Here is a 21,376-nt window from a genome sequence, read left to right on the forward strand (position 1 = left end):
GAAGAGTATATTAGTTTTCTATTGATGCATAACAAATTTTCCCAAAATTTAATGACTAGACATGATAAACATTTGTTTTCTCTTTCCGTGGGTCAGAAATCTGAGCATGTCTTATTTGAGTTCCTCTGCCTGAAAGTGTCTAGCAAACTGGCAATCAAGGTGTTGGTCAGGACTATGGCCTCATCTGAAGGCTTAGCGGAGGGAGGATCTGCTTTCAAGCTTACTCCCATGGCTGTTGACAGGCTCCTTATGGGCTGTTGAACTAAGGGCCTCACTTTCTCCCAGGTTGTTGGCTAGAGGCTGCCTTGGCTTCCTTGCTTGACATGTGGACTTCTCCACTGAGCAGCTCTCAACATGGCAGCTGGCTTCCCTCAGAGGGAGCAAGAGAGTGCTAATGACAGAATTCAGTCTTTTAGAAACATAACCTCAGAATCGATATCGCAGCAGTTCTGTCTTTAAATCCATCAGAAGCTAGTCAATAAACCCAGCTCACACTCAATGCAAAAGGGATTATACAAAACGAATACCCAGGAGGGTATCCTTGGGGACAGTCCTAGAGGCTGCCTAGCACGGAGAGTGAAATACATGTTAAAATTATGCAATATAGTGTCACTTCATATCAGGGTTCATAGGGAGGACCAGTTTGGGAAGCAAAAACAGCTGACACTCCAAGTTCAGCAATGAGGAAGAAGGTCATTCTTTTCCCAAAGCTTCAGACATTTGTAAGAGATATGGCCATGTGCAGGATAAAAAGAACTAAGAATTCCTACCCTAGCAGGATTTCCCCCTCTCTTTTCATAACAGTTACCCCTACACCTAAAAGCTTCATACTAGAGTATCACTACAGCAACATCAGCATCTACAAGTATTATGACCAGCAATGTAATGGAAACCAGGAACAAAAAGAGCATCAACTTTGGAGTCAGAACCGCATTAGAATTTCAGCTCTGTTGTAGCTACTGGTAGAAGTGTGCTCTCCTAAAAGTCATTTCAGTTCTTTGAGGTTTGGTTTCATTTCTTATAACATGAGATGACAGTATCAAATACTACCAAACTACAAGAGCAACATTTCTATTGTATTGCTAGAACAAAAACTAAAAACCTTTGCTTTTTGAATGACATAATGCATTCTACTTAGTAATTTTATATTTCTGGAAAAATCTTTTTAGACTTAGATTTTAATCGTGTTTCACTATTATGCACATATCAAAAGAAAAATACGAATGAAATAAATTGGATTCTTTAAGGTTTCTTCAAATTTGTCGTCCAACTCTTGAATCATTTTTCAACACCGAATGTAACAAGATTTTATCCAAATATCATCACGCCAATATTTAATGAATACAAGACATTGTCAACGAGATTTTTTTTTTCTCCTTTCTAAAAACGTACTAAGAGATTGAAAACCAGTGCTAATTCCCCGACCGCACGCCTCTGCCCATGCGCGCACGGCACGTGTCGTGGCTGCCGTGCCGGAGCTTGCAGCCCACTGCCCACGTCCTTTAACAAATATTTCCTCTTTGTCTTTTTGCTCTACTTTACGGAGACTGACGTAAGTTGTCTCCCAACCCTCGCACGAACTTCTTCTTCAGCGTTTTATTTCCAAACGATTGCACAGTCGCAGGGCCGCGGAAGCAGAGACAAGATCCCCTCCCGTCCGCTCCAGTGCACACAGGCCGCCGGGGCGGGATCAGCCTGACGCAGCCGGGCGGCGCTCTCCCGGAAGTGACGAGCACGTCCCGTGCGTGCGGACGACCCGTGCGTGCGGGCGGCTGCGTCGGGCTGCAGGAGAAGATGGCGGTCTCCACAGGTCGGTTCCCGGGCGGGCCGTTTGCATACCCGCTTCGACCCAGCTGTGCCCCTCTGCCCGCTGCTGGTGGCCGGGCGCTGACTGTGTGCGAGGATCCGGAGTGCGCTCTCTCGAACGCTGTCCTCTCCGCGGAGCAAAGCCCGGCATCGGGGAGGGCCCGGGCGGGACCGACGCCGAGGCCCCGGGGCGGCCGTCAGGGGCGGTGGGTCGTGCTCGCGCGTAGGGCGCGCGCCGCGGGCTGGGAGCGGAGTGGCCCCGGCGGAGGCGCACACGCAGGGTCTGGCGGGCGCGGGTCCGAGTTGGAGGCGGAAGGCGGTGCGGGAGAGAGGAAAGGAGGCCCAGGGTGGTCTGGTGTCAACCCCGGATACCAAAGGGCCAAGAGGTGTTCTGGATCGAGTTGGGGGGTCCCTTTCCCGTGGACTCTCGTTGACATGTGGGGAGGAGCGGACAAACTAGAAGACGGTTGCTCTTTAGAATAAGAGAGACAGGATCATTCTTACCTGACTGAATACGCGTTTTTTTTTTTTTTTCAATTAAGTGAAAAAGTGCTGTGCAGACAAAATAAAAGCACAGAGCAAGATGAAAGCTAATTGAAGAACAAGTGGTTTCTTTTTTTTTTTTTTAAAAGATGACCGGTAAGGGGATCTCACCCCTTGGCTTGGTGTTGTCAGCACCACGCTCAGCCAGTGAGCAAACCAGCCATCCCTGTATAGGATCCGAACCCGTGGCCTTGGTGTTATCAGCACCGCACTCTCCCGAGTGAGCCACGGGCCGGCCTAACAAGTGGTTTCTTAGATAAGCTGTTCAACTCTTCTCCGGTACTGAACACAATGTTTGGTTTCCTATGAGCACAGACTTTGGATTTAAGTATTAGCGCTGAGGTTTTAGAAATTTGACCATTTCAAAAACGTTATTAAGTTAAAAATGTTAAGTTTTACAATTTTAAAATGTTAGTTCGTATGATTTGTCTTCTAGTCTTTATTGAAACTAGATCATAGATCAGTGTAATTGAATATTTCATGCGGTCGTTGCATAATGGAACGAATTTTCAAATCTATGCTAAAATGAAAGGCTTCGAATGTATGTTGTGTTGGTTCGTTTAATAGCTCAGGATACATTCTGCATACATTTTAATGAAAAATGAAGTCTTTTAAGTGTCATCTTTATTATCCTTATCATATATAAGGTGTCGAAGGTGATAAAATCTTTAGCAACTCTAGCGTTGGGGAAATATTTCAATATAGTTGGAGTCAGAGGTAACAAGGATTGTTTTAAAAGTGACATTTTAGCATTACAACTTTAATTATTGCACTTGTTATGTGCTTGTGAATAGGACCATATCTTTCTAAGAGTTGTACTTAGTGCCTGTAGATTCTTGAAAATTTGGTAACAAAATGATGCATGTTAATTTGGTTGTTTTTATTTTCATTTTTTGGATTGCATTGTTTATTTAAACACGGTTTTTTCCCTAACGCTATGCATATGAGAGAATGTTACAATATTTTGAAAAGACCAAAGAGATGATATTAATGGCAAATAACTTTTGTTAGCCTATTTTAGTTACTTTTGGAAGTCAAAGATAAATTATAAAAATGTTGCTGATGGATTATTAGCATGTTAATATACATTGAAAGCATGTATTTTCTAGTTTATATTTCAGCATTCTGTTTGTTACAGTTTTACTCTGTTTTTAGACTTATGAAGTTTGAAATCTTGGCATATTTAGGAAGAGAATATATTTTAGGTAGTCGAGTTTTCATAAACCCCTGAAATTAGATTTGAGCCTGTTGGTAAAAACTTGCCCTGGTCGATTTCATATTATTCTATTTATCCGTTTTTCTGTGCATTAGATAATTGATAGTATTGTCAAACTGGGAGGGAGATGAGCCCAGAAGAAGCTTTGCATTATGTTTTGAAACTAATTATTGTGAATTATGCTATACTTTTGTATTGTTTGCTTTTTGGTAGCATGGGAGGGAAACAGTACCTGTGTCTTTGTGAAATAAATGTGATATAGCTTGAAATTTAAAATTAGATAAGCTAGGGCCGAGCCCGTGGCGCACTCGGGAGGGTGCGGCGCTGGGAGCGCGGCGACGCTCCCGCTGCGGGTTCGGATCCTATATAGGAATGGCCGGTGCACTCACTGGCTGAGTGCCGGTCACAAAAACGACAAAAAAAAAAAAAATAAAAATAAAAATAAAATAAAATTAGATAAGCTAGATGGATGTAATATACATGTTTTTTATACAAGCCAGATATCTTGATAAAAATAGTTTAATGGACCAAAAATAAAAAAACCTGACAAATAAGTTTTGATCTTTATTAAAGCATTATATTTCAGTGTGCACTATCCAAGTCATATGCCTTTACTCTTCCTCTTCTATTTTACTAGAAGAAAATTTTGGGGAAAAAAGTCTAATTAGATTTTTAAGCTCAAACATAACTTTGCCATTACCATCTGGTCCTCTTATTTTGCATATGAGAAAACTGAGGCCCAGAGAAATATAAGGTTATACATAATTGGTTAGTAGTAGAGGCAGGATTAGAATCTTGGTCTTTCACCCTCTGTCCAGTGCTTTCTTCAGTATGAAGAACTATGGATTTGGAATATTCCTTAAAACATGGGTCTTACTCCCTTTTAGGCTAGAGAGTGGCTTTCATACTTCTCTTTCTACTCTAAGGGAAGTATGTTTCATACTCTTAAGACCTTTCTCATGGGTGGAAGTGGGGCTCCTGTGTAGACCCCACCACCCTTTCCAAGGAGCAGAGTTACCCTTGGGAATCAAGACAATTTCAAAGGACACAGCTTAGTATTACTGTAGTGAATAGAAATTGATTAATACTATTTAGTACCTGTGATTCAAAATTTCATTAGTTCTCAGAATTAATAATAATAATTAGTGTTAGATGAAAAAGTACGTGTAATACTTAAAAAAATATATATATCATAGTTTTAGGTTTACAGAAAAGTTGTGATAGTACAGAGAATTTTTGTATACCTCACAGTCAGTTTCCCATTATTAACTTTAGATGAAGATACTTGGATAGGGACAGAACTTGGGAGTAGTAATTGAAGAGAATTGCATGTGTAAACCAAACATAGAACCTGGGAATTAAACAGTAGAGGAGCTGGACGGTAGTAGTCTAGTGTATTTTCCTTTTGAGACTTTCATAACTGGCCTGGTAGATTTTCTAGGTCATTTGGGAACCTAGATGCTCTCGATATATGTATATCCTTGATAATGTGATTAGGTAATACAGTCTTACTATACAAACATTCCTTGCCTTGCTTGGTAGTTTGGGGAGGTAAAAATGGCCATGCATGCTGGTCTGATGGTAGTGGATTATCAGGACTTATTAACATTAGTGTCACTGTGTCACTAAAGTTGGTATACACCTCACCCACAACCCCCACCCCTAGCCCTGCTAAATTTGACTGGCATTAAAAAAAAAAAAAAGTAAAAGAAAAAAGGCCATGCAAACTTGAAACTGTTCAAAGCCATCTTAATAAGTGGGAAACTTATGATTTTTCTGAAACCTTTGAAAATGTCAAAACATTAAGAACTCTTCCTGTTAATTATAAATGTATAGGAAGATCGAAAAATAATAAAATATTTAGTACATTAATTTAAAACATTAGAGACATTAAGAATTAAAGTGTTTTATTTCTTTATTAAAAACTTGTCGAGAGTAGTTTGAACAATGCTTGTCTTGTATAACTTATAATACAGAGCAAGCATATTTCTTTAATTTATTTTTTAAAATTGATATATAAAATTATATGTATTGTGTACAACATAACGTTTTGGTGTATATATACATTGTAGAATGGTTAAATATAGCTAATTAACAAATGCATTACCTCACATAGTTACTTTGTGGTGAGAACACTAAATAGCCACTCTCTTCACATTTTTCAAGTATGTAATATATTATCATTAACTATACTAACCATGCTGTACAATATATCTTTTGAATTCCTCCTATCTAACTGTAGTAATGTATCCTTTGACCAAAATATCCCCAACTTCCTCTCCCCGCTAACCACCCCAGCCTCTGGAAACCAACATTCCACTCTATTTCTATGAGATTAACTTTTTTAGATTCCACATATGAGTGAGATCATGGGTATTTGTCTTTTTGTGCCTGGATTATTTCACATATTTCACTTTATTCCTCCATGTTCACCCATGTTGTCACAAATGCCAGGATTTTCTTCTTTTTTACGGCCAAATAGTATTCCATTACACACCCACACACCCATATTCCATCTCTTGGCTATTGTGAATAATACTGAAATGAACATGTGAGTGCAGATACCTCTTCAACATGCCGATTTCAGTTCCTTTGGATATATATCCAGTGGTGGCATTGCTGGATCATATGGTAGTTCTATTTTTAATTTTTTTTGAAGCATCTCCATATTGTTTTCCTGTAGTAATTTACATTTCTACTAATAGCACGCAAGTGTTCCTTTTTCTCTACATCCTTGCTAGTGCTTGTTATCTTTTGTCTAGTAGCCATTCTGACAGGAGTAAAATCTCATTGTGGTTTTTGATTTGCATTTCCCTGATGATTAGTGATGCTGAGCATTTTTTCTTATACCTGTTCTTTTGAGAAATGTCTGTTCAGGTCAGTTGCCCATTGTTTAATTGGGTTGTTTTCTTGCAGTTGTTTGACTTCTTTATATATTCTGGATATTAACCCCTTATATAGTTTGCAAATATTTTCTCCCATTCTGTAGGTTGTTTCTTCACCCTGTTGATTGTTTCCTTGATGTGCAGATGCTTTTTAGTTCGATGTCATTCTGTTTATCTCTTTTTGCTTTTGTTGCCTGTGCTTTTGGGGTTGTATCTAAAAAATCATTGCCCAGATAAGTGTTATGGAGCTTTTTCCCTGTTTTTTTTCCCTAGTAGTTTTCATAGTTTCTGGTTTTATATTTAAGTCCTTAATCCATTTTGAGTTGATTTTTGTATATGGTGAGAGATAAGGGTCTCATTTAATTCTTCTGCATAGATATCCAATTTTCTCAGCACCATTTATTGAAGCCCCCCTCACTCTTTTCTCCATTGTGTGTTCTTGGGACCTTTGTCAAAAATCAGTTGGCTGTAAGTGCATGGATTTATTTCTGGGCTCTTTATTCTGTTCCATTGTTCTCTGTGTCTATTTTTATGTCAGTACCATGCTGTTTTGGTTACTATAGCTTTATAATATATTTTGAAGTCAGGTAGTGGGATGCCTCCAGCTTTGCTCTTTTTGCTCAAGATTGCTTTAATTATTTAGAGTCTTTTGTGATTCTGTACAAAATATATGTTTGTGTTTTCTATTTCTGTAAAGAATGTCATTGGTATTTTGATAGGGATTGCATTGACTCTGTGGATTGCTTTGGTTAGTATGGATATTTTAGCTGTTAATTCTGCCAATCCATGAACATGGGATATCTGTCCATTAATTTGTGTTCTCTTTACTTTTTTTCATTAGCGTTTGGTAGTTTTTATTGTAGAGATTTTTTACCTCCTTGGTTTAATTTGTTCCTAAGTATTTTATTATTATTTTTTTGTAGTTATTGTGAATATGATTATTTTCTTGATTTCTTTTTCAGATAGTTTGCTGTTGGTGTACAGAAATGCTACTGATTTTTTTTGGGGGGGGCATCTGGCTGGTATGGGTATCTGAACCATTGACCTAGGTGTTATAACACTGCTCTTCTAACTAACTGAGCTAACCAGCCAGCCCTATGCCCTCTTCAATGCATCTTTTCTTACTATTATGCTATAACCAGGTACTGTGATCTCTTACGTGGTTCCCTTAGCTCTTTTGAAGGTGTCTTTGAGTGTAGGTAGTTGTTCAGATTCATGTTTGGAACCATTATTTCAACGTATGTAAGGACCATAGTAATTTCTCTCCTGTGTTTTGAAACTTTACTGAGTTCCAACTTAAACTGAAAACAAAACCTGCTCTCACACAAATCAGCTAAGACTTTGTTAACAAAAAATGAATGACTCCCAAACCCAGTCCTGAAGTCCCAGGGGGGAGGTGCAATTGCTAGAGAGTCGTATTCTGCTGTCTTGATCTGCCTTTTTCCAGAGCAAGCATCTTTTCTGAGCTTTGGTGAATTGTCATACTCTTAAGTTTAGACCACCTTCAAATTACTTTATCCTTTGTGCTTTTAATATTAGGAACCATCTCTGAATTCATTTATTGTGAAGTTTTTCACTCCTCTGGGACATCATCCTTTTCTCACAACCATTTTCCTTATTTACATAGATAAGCTCACCTTCAGGAAGTTTTTTTTGGCTGTACATCTGGAGTCTCGAGCGGCAGCAGTGTCAATGTTCCCATAGTCAGCTATTTATAACTTTTTATATTTGATTCACATTTCACTTCTAGTGTTATCAGTTTTTGTTTCTTTGGTGCACTTTCATCTTTGTTGGCCAATTTTCTTTTTTGGGTGTCTATTTTTGTAAAATGTCATGTGGTAGACAAGGAGGCAACCACTGGTTATACTCTTGGTGTCTGTGAACTAATAACAGATGGGCAGAGACCTATCATAGACAGACTGGAAAAGGTGATGTGATTGGTTACTGATCATGATATGTTTCTGTTATTTACATAGTGATTTGTAGACTCAACAGCTAGCAGCAAAGTTTGTACTTTATGTAATTACTCATAGTTAATATACTGTGGTAACTGAAGTTTGAACTGTGTTGTTGGGAGACTGGTGTTAGCTAAACTATAGTAACTGAAATTTGTGCGTATGGGAACCATGTACAGCAAGGATTGCTTGTTATGAAACATACTTAGTAATTATTTTGGGAGCTGTTTAACATAAAACTTCAAAGAAGTGGATATGAGGCATGTACATATCCACTAATAAAATTCGGTGTTCTAAAGTTTGTTTTAAAAGTAGTTGACTTTTTCAGAGATGATGTAAAGTATTAGATATATCCTTCAGAAGATGGGACTTCAGGACTGGGTTTGGGAGTGATTCATTCTTCTTGTTTACAAAGTTTTAGCTGATTTGTGTGAGAGCAGGTTTTGTTTTCAGTTTAAGTTGGAACTCAGCAAAGTTTCAAAACACAGGAGAGAAATTCCTGTGGTCCTTACATACATTGAAATAATGCTTCTAATGGAAAATACATTATCAGTCATCTGGACTCTAGGGCAAGTTTATTTTACAGATTAGCTGTGGAAATCTAGATATGAAATGACCTTCCCAAGATTGTTTATCTAGATGTTGGTCCAAAGTTAGTTTCTTGATTGCAGGTTCTTCAGTGCTGTATCCGTATCACACAGTGTCCTGTGTATGCTTTGATTGCTTTTGTGGAAATCCAGTGTAGTGGATTAAATAATGTTCCCCAAAACTCATTGAAGCTTGAATTGTGTCTCCCAAGTTTTATGTATTAGAAACTTAGTCCCCACTGTGACTGTTAACAGGGTGAGAAATCCTATTATGGTAATTGAAAAGTGGAGCCTTGGAGAGGTGATTAGGTTGTAGTAGGACTGTGCAGTAGTGAATGGATTAATAATGGTGGTCAGGGACATGGTTCTGAGGGCTTTAAAAGAATAGAAGAGTCTGTCTTGCTTTCTCTGCTCTCTCTGCTTCCACCATCTTGCAATGTGAGACCCCTGGGTCATTGTTGCCATCACCAGATGGACTTTGGACTTCCCAGCCTCAGAAACTGTAAGCAATAAATTTTGTTTTCTTTATAAAATCACCCAGTTTGAAATATTTTGTTATAAGCAATAGAAATGGACTAATACACCCAGTGATGTTATTTTGTTATAAGCAATAGAAATGGACTAATACACACAGTGATGTTATATTATAACTATATATTATAAATAAATACTGTTAAGGATCAAGACAAGACACTTTGATAGAGTCTGAAGGCATTATAGATAATTAAAACTCCATGTTCTTTTAAGGAATGAAAGATTGTGTTGAAAAGAATAAAAAAAATAGGAAAAGTGATTTTAGTGGCTAAATAGTATTTCACATTCACACAAATCTTTTTGGTGAGCACAATTTGGTATTGCAGGCAAATGCATATGTAATAATTGTTCCCTTAGTGATTCTTACAAATCTGTGATTTTCTCTCCGAGGTTGTTTTGGGGAGGGAAGAAGAGGGAAGGATATTGGGAGTGATGTGACCAGTTGATATAAACTCATCTCTGTATTGGAAGTAGGAATCACAACCTTAGGAGGTTACCTTAAACATTTCTATTGCATCTGTTCTTCCTAAAGTGGCTCTTTAGAACAGTTAGTACTGCTTTTTTCCCTTCTTGTTTTCCTTCTAGTCTTCCTCTTACCCACTTCCCCAAATAGAATGCCTCTGGACAAAATGTCATATATTCATCAAGTGGGAAGAACTTGTTCCAAGAATGTTTGGACTGGGAAGACTGGGCAACAGTGATAGGTTATAACCTGGGTTTCTTCAGGAGTTTAGAAGTGGTTACTAAAATCTAGAGTCTTGTGGAAAAGGGCTAGTCTCCTCTGGTCCTTGACCATACCATTGAGTGATGCATCTTAAAAAAACTGAAATTTTTGATACATGTAGCTATAAATGAATATTGAATTTGGTTTCAGGGAGTTATTTTTCTACTATTTTTTTTAACAGCTTTGTTGAGATATAATTCACGTGTAATATAGTTTGCCCATGTAAAGTGTATAATTCATTGGCTTTTGGTATATATTCACAGGTAGGTGCAAACCATTGCTATAGCCTTTTAGAACACTTTCATCACCTCAAAAAGAAACCCTGTACTCTTTACCTTTCACTGCCATATATTCCCAAACCCCTTCTTAACCCCTAATCTACTTTCTGTGTCAATAGATTTGCCCATTCTGTACTTTCATAAGAGGGGGAATCATACAGTCTTTTGTGTCTGACTTCTTTCACTTAAAATAATGTTTTCACGGGTCATCCATGTTGTAGCATGTATCAGTAGTTTATCTCTTTTTATGGGATAAAGTCCACTGTATGGATATACCACATTTTTGTTTATCCATTCATCAGTTGATGGACATTTACGTTGTTTCCACCTTCTAGCTACTGGGAATAGGCTGCTAAAAATATTTGAGTACATATTTCTGCGTGGACATATGTTTTCTTTCTCTTTGGTAGATACCTATGACTGGAATTGCTGGATCATATGGTAACTATATTTGACTGCTTGAGGAACTGCCAGATTGTTTTCCAAAGGGAAACCATTTTACATTCCTTCCAGCAGGGTCCTGATTTTTCTACATCGTCATTAAACTTATCTTTCTTTTCGATTCTAGCCACCCTAGGGGGTATGACATGTTATCTCATTGTGGTTTTGATTTGCATTTCCTTGATGACAAGTGATGTTGATTATCTTTTCATGTGCTTACTGGCCTTTTGTATATCTTCTTTGGAGAAGTCTCTAGTCAGGTCCTTTGCCCATTTTTTAATTGGGCTATTTGTCTTTTTATTGTTGAGTTGTAGACGTTCTTTATATATTTTAGATATAAGTCTCTTGTCAGATATACGGTTTGCAAGTATTTTCTCCCATTCCGTAGGTTGTCTTCACTTTTTTGATCATGTCCTTTTGAACCCAAAAGTTTAAAATTTGTTGGAGACCAATTTATTTCTTTTATTCTACTTTATTAAAATGCAAAGTCTGGCTTTTGGTATGTACTTCATCGTCTAGCTAGTTCTTTGTTTTAAAAACATCATGTTGTACCATGAGTTGTAATTTGTAATCTGGTTATGATTATTTTACATGATTACCATATGACAGAGGGGCAAGAGTTTGAGCTCCACATTGCCAGATGTGAGGTTTAACATTAAAAAAAGTTATATAGGGCCGACCCCATGGCGCACTTGGGAGAGTGCAGCACTGGGAGCGCAGCAGTGCTCCCGCCCCGGGTTCGGATCCTATATAAGGATGGCCGGTGCGCTCACTGGCTGAGCGTGGTACACCAGTCACAAAAAGACAAAAAAAAAAGTTATATAGCTAGGTATCAGGCATACTGCAAACCGTTTATTCTTTGGAAATACTGTTGTTATGCCATGGATTTTACAATCTAGTGATTGGAATGTTATTGAAAAGTTTGAACAGTGTATAGCTTGGTATACAGTTATTCATGCTAGTGTTACCTGCTTACCTATATTATCAGTTGTGGTTTACTAAACAGTACTGATGTAAGTGGTTATTTCCTCCCAAGAATACTTAAGGTATTGTAAAGTCTTTAATTTTCCAAAGTGTTTACCTCATAAACAGTGATTTGGAGGGATACCTATTTGTTTTGTTTAATATGATTTTCAGACTGTGGAAGCTAACTGCAGCTTCCTGGACTCACAGGAGAGCAGTTATACCCATTTAATGGTGTCTGTCAGAAAACCTCACATCTTTTGGAGTGTATCCCTTTCCTAATTTTACTTAGATATTAAAATTAGGGATGAACAGGGTATTTTGTAGTTTACCTAACTTTCCTTCACTTCCTAGTTTATTCTAAGGAAGTCTCCCTTCATAGTTCTGCAGTAAACCTTGTTAGCTGCTTTACTGGAGAATGTTATGTAACTGCTGTGTTCTCCCTTGGCATATCTGTCTCATTGAGATATCTATAGTGCATCCAGACAGAATCTTCTGCTACCATTTATTGCGTTGTATTTGAGTGTATTCATTTACATGGTTGTCTTCCCAACTGGACTGTAAGGTAAGATCTTGGGGAAGGAATTCTATCTTTCTGTTTAGTATCAGCAATACCTGCTATAGATTGGTTTATAAATGTTGAAAGAATGAAAATAAGCATCTGCCATAAATTCACCACTTGTTTCTTGAGTGCCTGCTGTGCTGTCATCATTTTTGTGGTGTAGTTTCTATTTAAGTGATTTCATAATGAGAAAATGAATGACTCAAGTAAAATTTAGTTTTTCCCCTTGTGCATTGTAACGCTTTACTAAGTTTTGTTTTTAGTTTACTTTTCTGAAGTGAAACAGAACTGAAAGAATATTTTATGCTCAAATACATTCATTAAATACGTATAAACACACTAAACTTTATTTCCTTCTTATCTAGCTGAGTTAGTGTGTAGCAAATAGACTTTTGAATGAACTATCCTAACAGTTGTAGATTTTTTTTTGCAGGTTCCTGGGGGAAGGGTGATTTTGGTTGTAAACTAAGTAACTTGATGATTCACGTTCTCGTATATTTAATGCATCCTATACACCACAGGATTGAGGTACTTTGCATTGAGGTACTTTGCATATCCTCTAATCCAGAGGTTTTTCCCCCTATGTTTGAAGGTATATGCTTTAGATGCACAAGGTTTGAATTTTGTTTTTTGAGATATATTTTTATATACTATATTTCATCAATTTTGAGACACATTTCAATATCACAGGTGGGTATATGTTTTGTAGTTTAATTGGTAGTGTCTTAATTTCTTAAAATAATAGTTCGTTATATAGTTGATGACATCTTAGATTTGGATGAAAGGCAGTATTTAATCTATTAAAAAGCATACATTGAGGTGAATATATACTGTATTTAAAATACTGGATTCTACAAATACGTTAACATGTGTTCTCATTTACTGAATACTAAGCAGTTGTTATAAATTTAAACTTAAGTATATTCTAGTGAAATACATCTTTAATTTCATGGACTTTTTTGAAATATTTGTTTTAGAGACTGAAGTTACAATTGCTGTAACCTTGTAAACCGTCATTTCAGCGAAAAATTTTACCTTCTGTTTTTTCTCTGTGAATTATATAAATATAATTTTAATATTAAATCAGTATTCATATAAATTCACAGTGTGTGAAAAATGGATATAATTCAATCCTAAATTTTTTTTTCAAAATATAAAGCATATGCCTTGAAGGCAATAATTGTGTATTCTTGGTATTTTTAACATTTTTAATGTCAATAAATATTATTCTTAATAGTGGGGTTGTGACTTAATAGTGGGGTTCTTAAAAATCAACTTGAAAATTTTATGTTTTTGAAATAGCCAGTGGAGCCCAGTTAGGATTATGGAATGGGGTTTTTCTTAGGTAAAGAACTGTAATGGGGATTACTGATTCAGATTTGTTCCTTACTGAGTGTATGCTCAGAGCTGAAAGGCTGGCAGGCCCACCCAGCAAGCAGCTCTACTGATGGTGCCTAGAAGGGAACAGGTACACATAGTCCAGACTGGAGGGCACAGTAAGTTGATCATACAGAATGACTTCTTTTTCCCTTGGGAAGAATTTGCTTTTGTTAGTGTTCTAAACTATTCTACTTAGGGGCCGGCACATAGCTCACTTGGGAGAGTGTGGTGCTGATAACACCAATGCCATGGGTTTGGATCCCTATATAGGGATGGCTGGTTAGCTCACTTCGGGGAGCGTGATGAGGACAACACTAAGTCGAGGGTTAAGATCCCCTTACTGGTCATTAAAAAAAAAAAAAAAAGATAAACTATTCTACTAATAACTTTGTAGGGAAAAAATGCCCAGTGGATTTCTCTTTCTTTTTCTTTTTAAAATAAATTTTACTGTGTATGTGTAAGGTATACACAGGATGTTATGAGATATATATAGTAAAATGGTTACTATAATGAAATAAATTAACATATCCATCATCTCACATAGTTACACATTTTTCCTCCTGTGGCGAGAGTAGCTATATGATCTATTCTTATAGATCATGTAAACAAAAATCCTGAATATAATGCATTATTATTAACTCTATCCCTCATGCTGTGCATTAGATCTTTAGATATGTTCTTCCTACATGTCTGCAACTTCGTATCCTTTGACTTAAAACTCCTTATTCTACCCCAGCCCATCACTGCTTTATCTCTCTGTGTATTTGACCTTTTCTTTTTTCTTTTTTTATATCCTACAGGTCCAGTGAATTTGAAACATCAGATGTAGATTATCTTTGGGTCCATACAGATATACCTAGGAAAGTTTTTGATAATTATGATTAGTGTGTGTGTTGCTATTGTGTCTATTTTTTCACTTATTCACAGTTAATATAATTCAGGTACTTTAAAATGAGTTTATATAATGTTTTAAATATGTAACATAGTTTACGTGAGTGTGCCAAATTGGCCTTTTTAAAATTTTGTGCTGACAAATAAACATTTTTGTTCAGATTGCTTTCCTGCCCCATCCCCCTTTCTTTTAGTATCTATTGCTGTGTAAGAAATACACAGGTGTATTTGAGGTGTCAAAACTTAGTGGTTTCAGTGATTTATTATTTCTCATGACATGGGGGTTGATTGGGTGATTCTTCTGCTGGTCACACTTAAGAGTCACTCACGCAACTGCATCACCTGGTGGTGGGCATCTTGGTCACTTCCCTGCAGCCTCCGTGGTAGCTGGTTTGGACTTCCTCAAATCCCAGTGGTGTCAGGTGGTCAGAATTTACATGGTAATTGGCTTCTAAGAGAACAAAAGCAGGCCTCTTAAAAGGCTAGTCCCAGTACCAATCCAGCATCACTTCTGCCATATGCTTTGGGACAAAACAAGTGGGAAGGCCAGGCCACTTCATGGGCAGGAGAAACAGCTTCCATCTCTCTGGAGGAGGAGGGCCTGTGCCTGAGGGTAGGAAGAATGGTTCACAGGGCACTGGAGGCTGCCTGTACCCTCGTGTTTTGTCCTTGAGGGCAAATTTCACAATGTGGAATTTAAGTCAAAGCACATATTTAAGAATTCTTGTTATATTTTGTCAAATTATCTCTTCAGCAAGATTTCCATGCCACTAGTTATGTATAAATGTATTTTTCCGTAGTCTTGCCAACATTGTGTTTAGGTTGTTTTTAATTTTTATTTTTTAATTGGGGTGTCATAGCCTCAGTTCTTAGAGTTTGCATGTTTTTCTTATTTTCTTGTTTACCAGTTGTATTTCATATCTATCTGTCTAGATATGAAGTAGATATTTAGGCAGGTAGATATGAAATACATATACAAGTATATCTGTCCATTTATTACTTTTTCAGTGGAATTGGTTACTGGTATTATACGGCTTTAATAGTTAATCAGCTTGAAAATTTTATACCTTATATTTATTACTTTTCCCCCTTTGCCATGAGTTTTTTTTTTTAAACTGCTTATGATAGGGTCATGTCTGATGTTCTAGAACAGTGTTCCAAATGAAGGAAGGTTAAACGGTGAGGAAAAGCAGACTCCACTTCTCACTGGGAAGAATAGCAAAGAATTTGTGGCCGTCTTTAATCTGCCAGAGTATGATTCTTAAGAGTCATGAATTTTTAGGAAGTAAAATATAATATAAATTGCATAACACTAAAATTGCACTTAATGTTTGATTCAGAAGGCATTTCAGGCATCATATAGGTAGGTTGTTTTAAAATCAGTATATGATAGCTTGCTTTCAAGGAGTTTGAGAATCCTAAGTTTGGGAGGGGTTTTAGAAATAATGTGGTTCAACAGGGATTCTGACCAGGGGATAGAGGTGGGGACAGAGGCAAGGCCATAGGACTTCTTCCTGTTGTGTCTTCTCCCCAACCCAGTGGATCTTCCTCCTATGGTCTCTTATGTGTTGGTCATTGAGTTGTGTTGGAATGGACAAAAGTTGTACCTCACAAATGTAGTTTAGTTGAAGTACACAACGTATTAAAACACTGTTTGCCCTGAGTCACATGGCAAAATTATCACCTTATGAAAATTTTGTTTCCTTTTTTGTCTTAAACTTCTCATACTCTATTGTAGTTTCTGTGTCTTGCTCCACCATTAAACTGTAAGCGCCGTAAATGCAGGGACTGTGACTATCAGTGCTAGATCCCAATGGCCTAGAACAGTTCCTAGCTCATAGTAGATATTAATTTCTATTTAACCAGCATTAAATGAAACCACAGAAAGACAACCGTAAAACAAACCACAACTTTCTCACTTAAGGCACTTAATAATAATTCTCTCCTTGTCCTCCTCATTGGCCTTTCATATCAACTGATGCTATTCTCCCCCTCTCCCTTCCCAGTCCATCTCCCACATTGCAGTGAAGTGAATTTACGTTTAAAACTCCTCCCTGGATCCTCTCTGCTGCAAGTAAAGTCTGAATTGGCAAGCACGCCCCGCCTTCCTGTTATGAGACCTGCCTTCCAGGCCATTTCTGCTCTTTGCTCTTATAGTCCACTACTATCCCAGACATTGGCTATCATTCTCTCTCTCGTAATGTCCCCCCTTTTCTTTTTAAATGAGCGATTTTAAACACCAGAAAAATATATGAACATGTACACATGTACCTAACCTGGCTCTCGAATTCTAATAAATTATTCTTACTTTGGGTTGTTTTTAGGAAATAAAACGTTACTGGTATATTTCAAGACCCCCCTTTCCCTTGCAAGTTCTAGGCCTCTTCCTCTTTGCCCAGAGGTGATTACTATCCTGATTTTTTTATGTGTGTGTATTTAATATCTTTTCCAGAAACATCCTTATGCTTTTGCTACATATGTATGTACCTATAAACAACATAAAGATCTGTTTATATATAGCTTTTTTGTTTTTTAAAAATTTTTATTTGTGGTAAAGTACACACAACATACAATTTACCATTGTAAACATTTTTAACTATACTGATCAGTAGTGTGAAGTATATTCGTGTTGTTTTGTGACCAATCTTCAGAACTTTTTCTTCTTGCAAAACTGAAACTCTACCCATTAAACAACAGATTTTAAAAATTTTAGCCTTGATTGATACATGTAGGTCCAATTCTTTCATTTTAGTTGGAAGAGTATCCTGTCACTGTTTCTACCATGCTAGGCTTAGGCTGTTTCTAAATTTTCCCTGTTAGAAGCTGTGCTCAGCCAGGATTCTTGTTCATGCTTTCCTGTGAACACTTGCCTGAGTTTCTCCAGGTCTGTGCCTGGATCTCCACAAACATTATGTTTGCTTACCAAAGTAGTTGTACCAGTTTATTTTAACCTCAGCAGCGAATGAACTTCCAGTCTCTATATCTTTGCCTAAACCAAGAGTTGTCAGACTTAATATTTGTCAGTCTGGTGACTAGAACGAAGTTGTTATGGTTTTGATTTATGTTTCTGTGATTGCTGGTGAGGCTGAATATATTTTTATGTGTATTGGTCATTCCTGTTTCCTCCTTAAACCTCCTTAATCCTAATATATGTCCATTTTCTCTAGGTATGTCTTTCCTTGTGATTTCTAGGAGGAATTCTTTCTATATCATGGATACTAATATTTTGTCTGTTACATGTTGTTCATATGTTCTTTCAGTGTGTGGCTCATTTTTAAAAAAATTGTCTTTTGTTGAACTGTACTTTATTTTAGTCAAGTTTATCAGTCTTTTGGTTTATGCTTTTTTTTCTGGTACCAAGGTTGCATTTGGTTGTCATGTCTCTAGTCCCTTTAATCTGGATTCCTACTGGCTTTTAATGCTGCCTTTATTAAATATTGTATTTTCATATATGCATGTATCTGCTTTGGGGCTTTTCTTTTTCGTTAGTCTTGATTCCTGAATTAATTCCACATTTTCTTTATTTATTTAGCTGATGAGGAAGTCTTAATATCTAGGAAAGTGTCCCCTCTGTTTTTTTTATTTTTCTTTTAGTATTTTCTCCAGACTCTTGATCCTTAGGTTTTCCATACAAATATTAGGACTCTTTGTCAAGTCCCAGGAACAATGCTGTTTTAATTTCTGTTTAAACAATCTACAGGTTAATTTGTGGAGAACTGATATCTTTGCAATATGAGTTTCTCTTCGAGGCAGATTGCTCTAGTTATTCAGTTTTTGATGTTCTCTCATGTTTTGTAATTTCTCCATTGATGTTTACATATTTTTACCTGCTCTTCACCTGGGTGATTTCTTTATGGTGCACCTGGAGGGTTTCTTCTTCAAGGAGACCTTCCTTGTCCTTTCTTTCAGCGTTAGCTGTCTTTTCTGTGTGCTCTCTTAGGATTTCCACATTGTATTGTTATGTTTCTTTAATCATTCTGTTCTCCTCGATTGCACACTTCTGAGGGCAAATTCATAGTCTTCCCGCTATCATGTGCCTAACATAGTAACTGACAGCAAGTAGTCCACATGTTTATTGAGTGAAGGAATGAATTAATATAAACCTGAATGGATGACAAAATATAAATCTTTAGCTATTTTGCTGCCTAAGGTGTTTTCCTCTACATGGTGTTTTCATAATTTCTTTTGTTCTGTTAAAGAAGATTAGAATACTAAAGTAAAACCAAACAATTGAGTTTTAAATTTCTTTTTTTTTTGTCTTTTTCGTGACCGGTACTCAGCCAGTGAGTGTACCGGCCATTCCTATATGGGATCTGAACCCGCGGTGGGAGCGTCACCGCGCTCCCAGTGCCGCACTCTCCCGAGTGCGCCACGGGCTCGGCCTGAGTTTTAAATTTCTGAAGAATTAATATTACTCACAGAGAACTTCTATAAATGTTTCTATTAATATTTTAAGTACTGCAAAACTAGAAGGTGTAAGTCCCTATTTCTTGGACTTAAATTTTAAAACTTTATCTGCTGTTGCTTTGCCCCCCCATGGATTTGTCACCCCACTTCCCCTGGGTGATGGAGCCACAAAGGATTAGTCAAAACCCATCTCATCTGAGCAGTGAAAAGCCCTGAAGTGGTTAATTTCCCCGAACCCTCAAGAGAGAGGCATTTCTTTCCTTGGGAAATTAACCCTGAATTGGGGTTCTCTTCCTGCATTTAGTCTCCAGACCAGGAAGTTACAGGAAGAGAACATAGGGGGTTATAGTTTAATAATATAGGCTGGTAACTTTCAGTGAAATAAGCTAGATGACATTCCAGTAAAGCAATTAAGTGATCCATTAACAAAAGCTTGATCTTAGCAAACATTCCTTCTTAAAGCAATTTCCCAGTATCTTTACATATTAATCAGTATCTTATCTGTCTTTGAACCAGCAGCCTTGCTGTGTTAGAATTCTTTATCTTACACCAGAGACTTTATAGCCTGAGGAAAATTTTCTGTCCTTTGCAAGGTCAGTATTTGAAACTGCAAGGCTTTGGAAAACCAGGCCCTGTGAAGTACATTTGCTTTATGAATCCTCTACAATTTACAGTGTTTTTGCTTACATAGAGAATTTTAACAGTGAAAAATCTTCATTTTAAGTTCACATTCTGTAGTCCTTTTTACCCTTTTTTCTCTTTATTTTCTGGACTTTGAGATGCAGTGTACAGTTACAGAAAGAGTGTTGTACCTCATGTTGGGAAATTTGAATTTTAGGTTTGACTCAGCTACTAGCTTGCCATGATCTTGAATGAGTTACTTCATGTCTTTGGTCTGTGTAAAGTGTGGATGTATCTGCCCATCATACCTCAAAAGATTTTCCTGTATTCAGATACAATGGCTCTATGAGAAAGTACTTGGAAAAATATAAAATGGTGGTTATGTTGTTTCCCTGTATAGGAGGATTTTGCTTTGAATATACCCAGTATGTGAAAATCAGTATTTGTATTGGGGTTGGTGCTTCACTTAATGGAAAGGTTCTTTTTAAGAGAGTTCAGAACAAGATTTGTTTTCTGAGTTGCCCCCACAGTTGGTTAAGGTGTGTTCCCCATCCCCACCAGATTTGCAGGAATTGGGACAATTTAGCTGGAAGCTAGGGAAGTGAGTGCCGTCCAGGACCATGCAGGTTCCATGTGGAGGCAGGGGAGAATAATGGCTACGAGCTTGGGCTTTGGCTATGAAACCCAGGTTTTGACTCTGACACCCCTACTCACTGTCCGTGTTGTTAGATTGACCTTCATGAAATGGCTGTTACTATTGGTTAATTCCTGGTTTTTTTTTTTTGTGGCTGGCCGGTATGGGGATCAGAACCCTTGACCTTGGTGTTACTGTTGGTTAAAAAGGTGTCTGAATATCAATGGTTTCATAAGGTTCAACCTAATAATTTGTCTCATTTTTCTTACCTAGTAAAGTGGTGATGTTAATAACAACACTATTATAAGGTGAGATTTAATGAACTACTTCTTACTGTAAAGTTTTTAGCAAATGTATTGTCACATAGGAAGTGCTCAATAAGTATGTTATTTTTAACCAAGTCAGCTGTCGGGGTTTGAGGGGAACTCAGAACTTCCAGAGTGGGATAGGAATCAAGAGAGCTAAAATTACAGGTGGGACTTTTAATGAGTTCCATCTTAACAACGTGTTCCCTCAGGTTTGTTGAAGAGTGACAGAAACCCATGCATCTGCAGAGGGAAGGTGAGCAGCCTGGCCACCCCACAAGCTGGGTGTGAAACCTGGAAGAGCCATCATCCCATGATACGTGTGCCTTAGACACCTACCCTCTTCTTTAACTCCACAGATACCCTGGGCACTGGGGGAAGGGGAAAGGACCCATGGCAGACCTGGGTGCTTATGAGGACCAGCTAAGGGGGTGTTAAAAAGCAAATAAGGTGGAAAAAATTTATTCCATTCCTACAGGTGTTTTCCTTTAATTTTTGGGTAGGTGATCATTCATCTAGTCCAATAGTATAAAATGGTGTACAGTGAAGTCTCCCTGACCCTGTCCCCCAACAAGACTAATATTTTTAAATGTCTCTTCAGGGTCCTATTTGTGCTTTTTTACACTGTTAAATTTGAAAAAGAT

General features: G+C 37.4%; 1 protein-coding gene across 1 annotated transcript in view; it reads left to right on the forward strand.

The window, feature by feature from the left end:
• Nucleotides 1-1,755: 1,755 nt before the first annotated feature.
• The window catches only part of UBE2V2 (ubiquitin conjugating enzyme E2 V2), a 36,200-nt gene continuing 16,579 nt past the window's right edge, over nt 1,756-21,376 (forward strand). Inside the window, exon 1 of the mRNA XM_063079500.1 lies at nt 1,756-1,810. Coding sequence (XP_062935570.1) covers nt 1,795-1,810 — 16 coding nt within the window. The 5' untranslated portion in view covers nt 1,756-1,794. The remainder of the gene's footprint in view (nt 1,811-21,376) is intronic.

Source organism: Cynocephalus volans, chromosome 15 (genome assembly GCF_027409185.1).
Source record: "Cynocephalus volans isolate mCynVol1 chromosome 15, mCynVol1.pri, whole genome shotgun sequence".
Taxonomy (NCBI): Eukaryota; Metazoa; Chordata; class Mammalia; order Dermoptera; family Cynocephalidae; genus Cynocephalus; species Cynocephalus volans.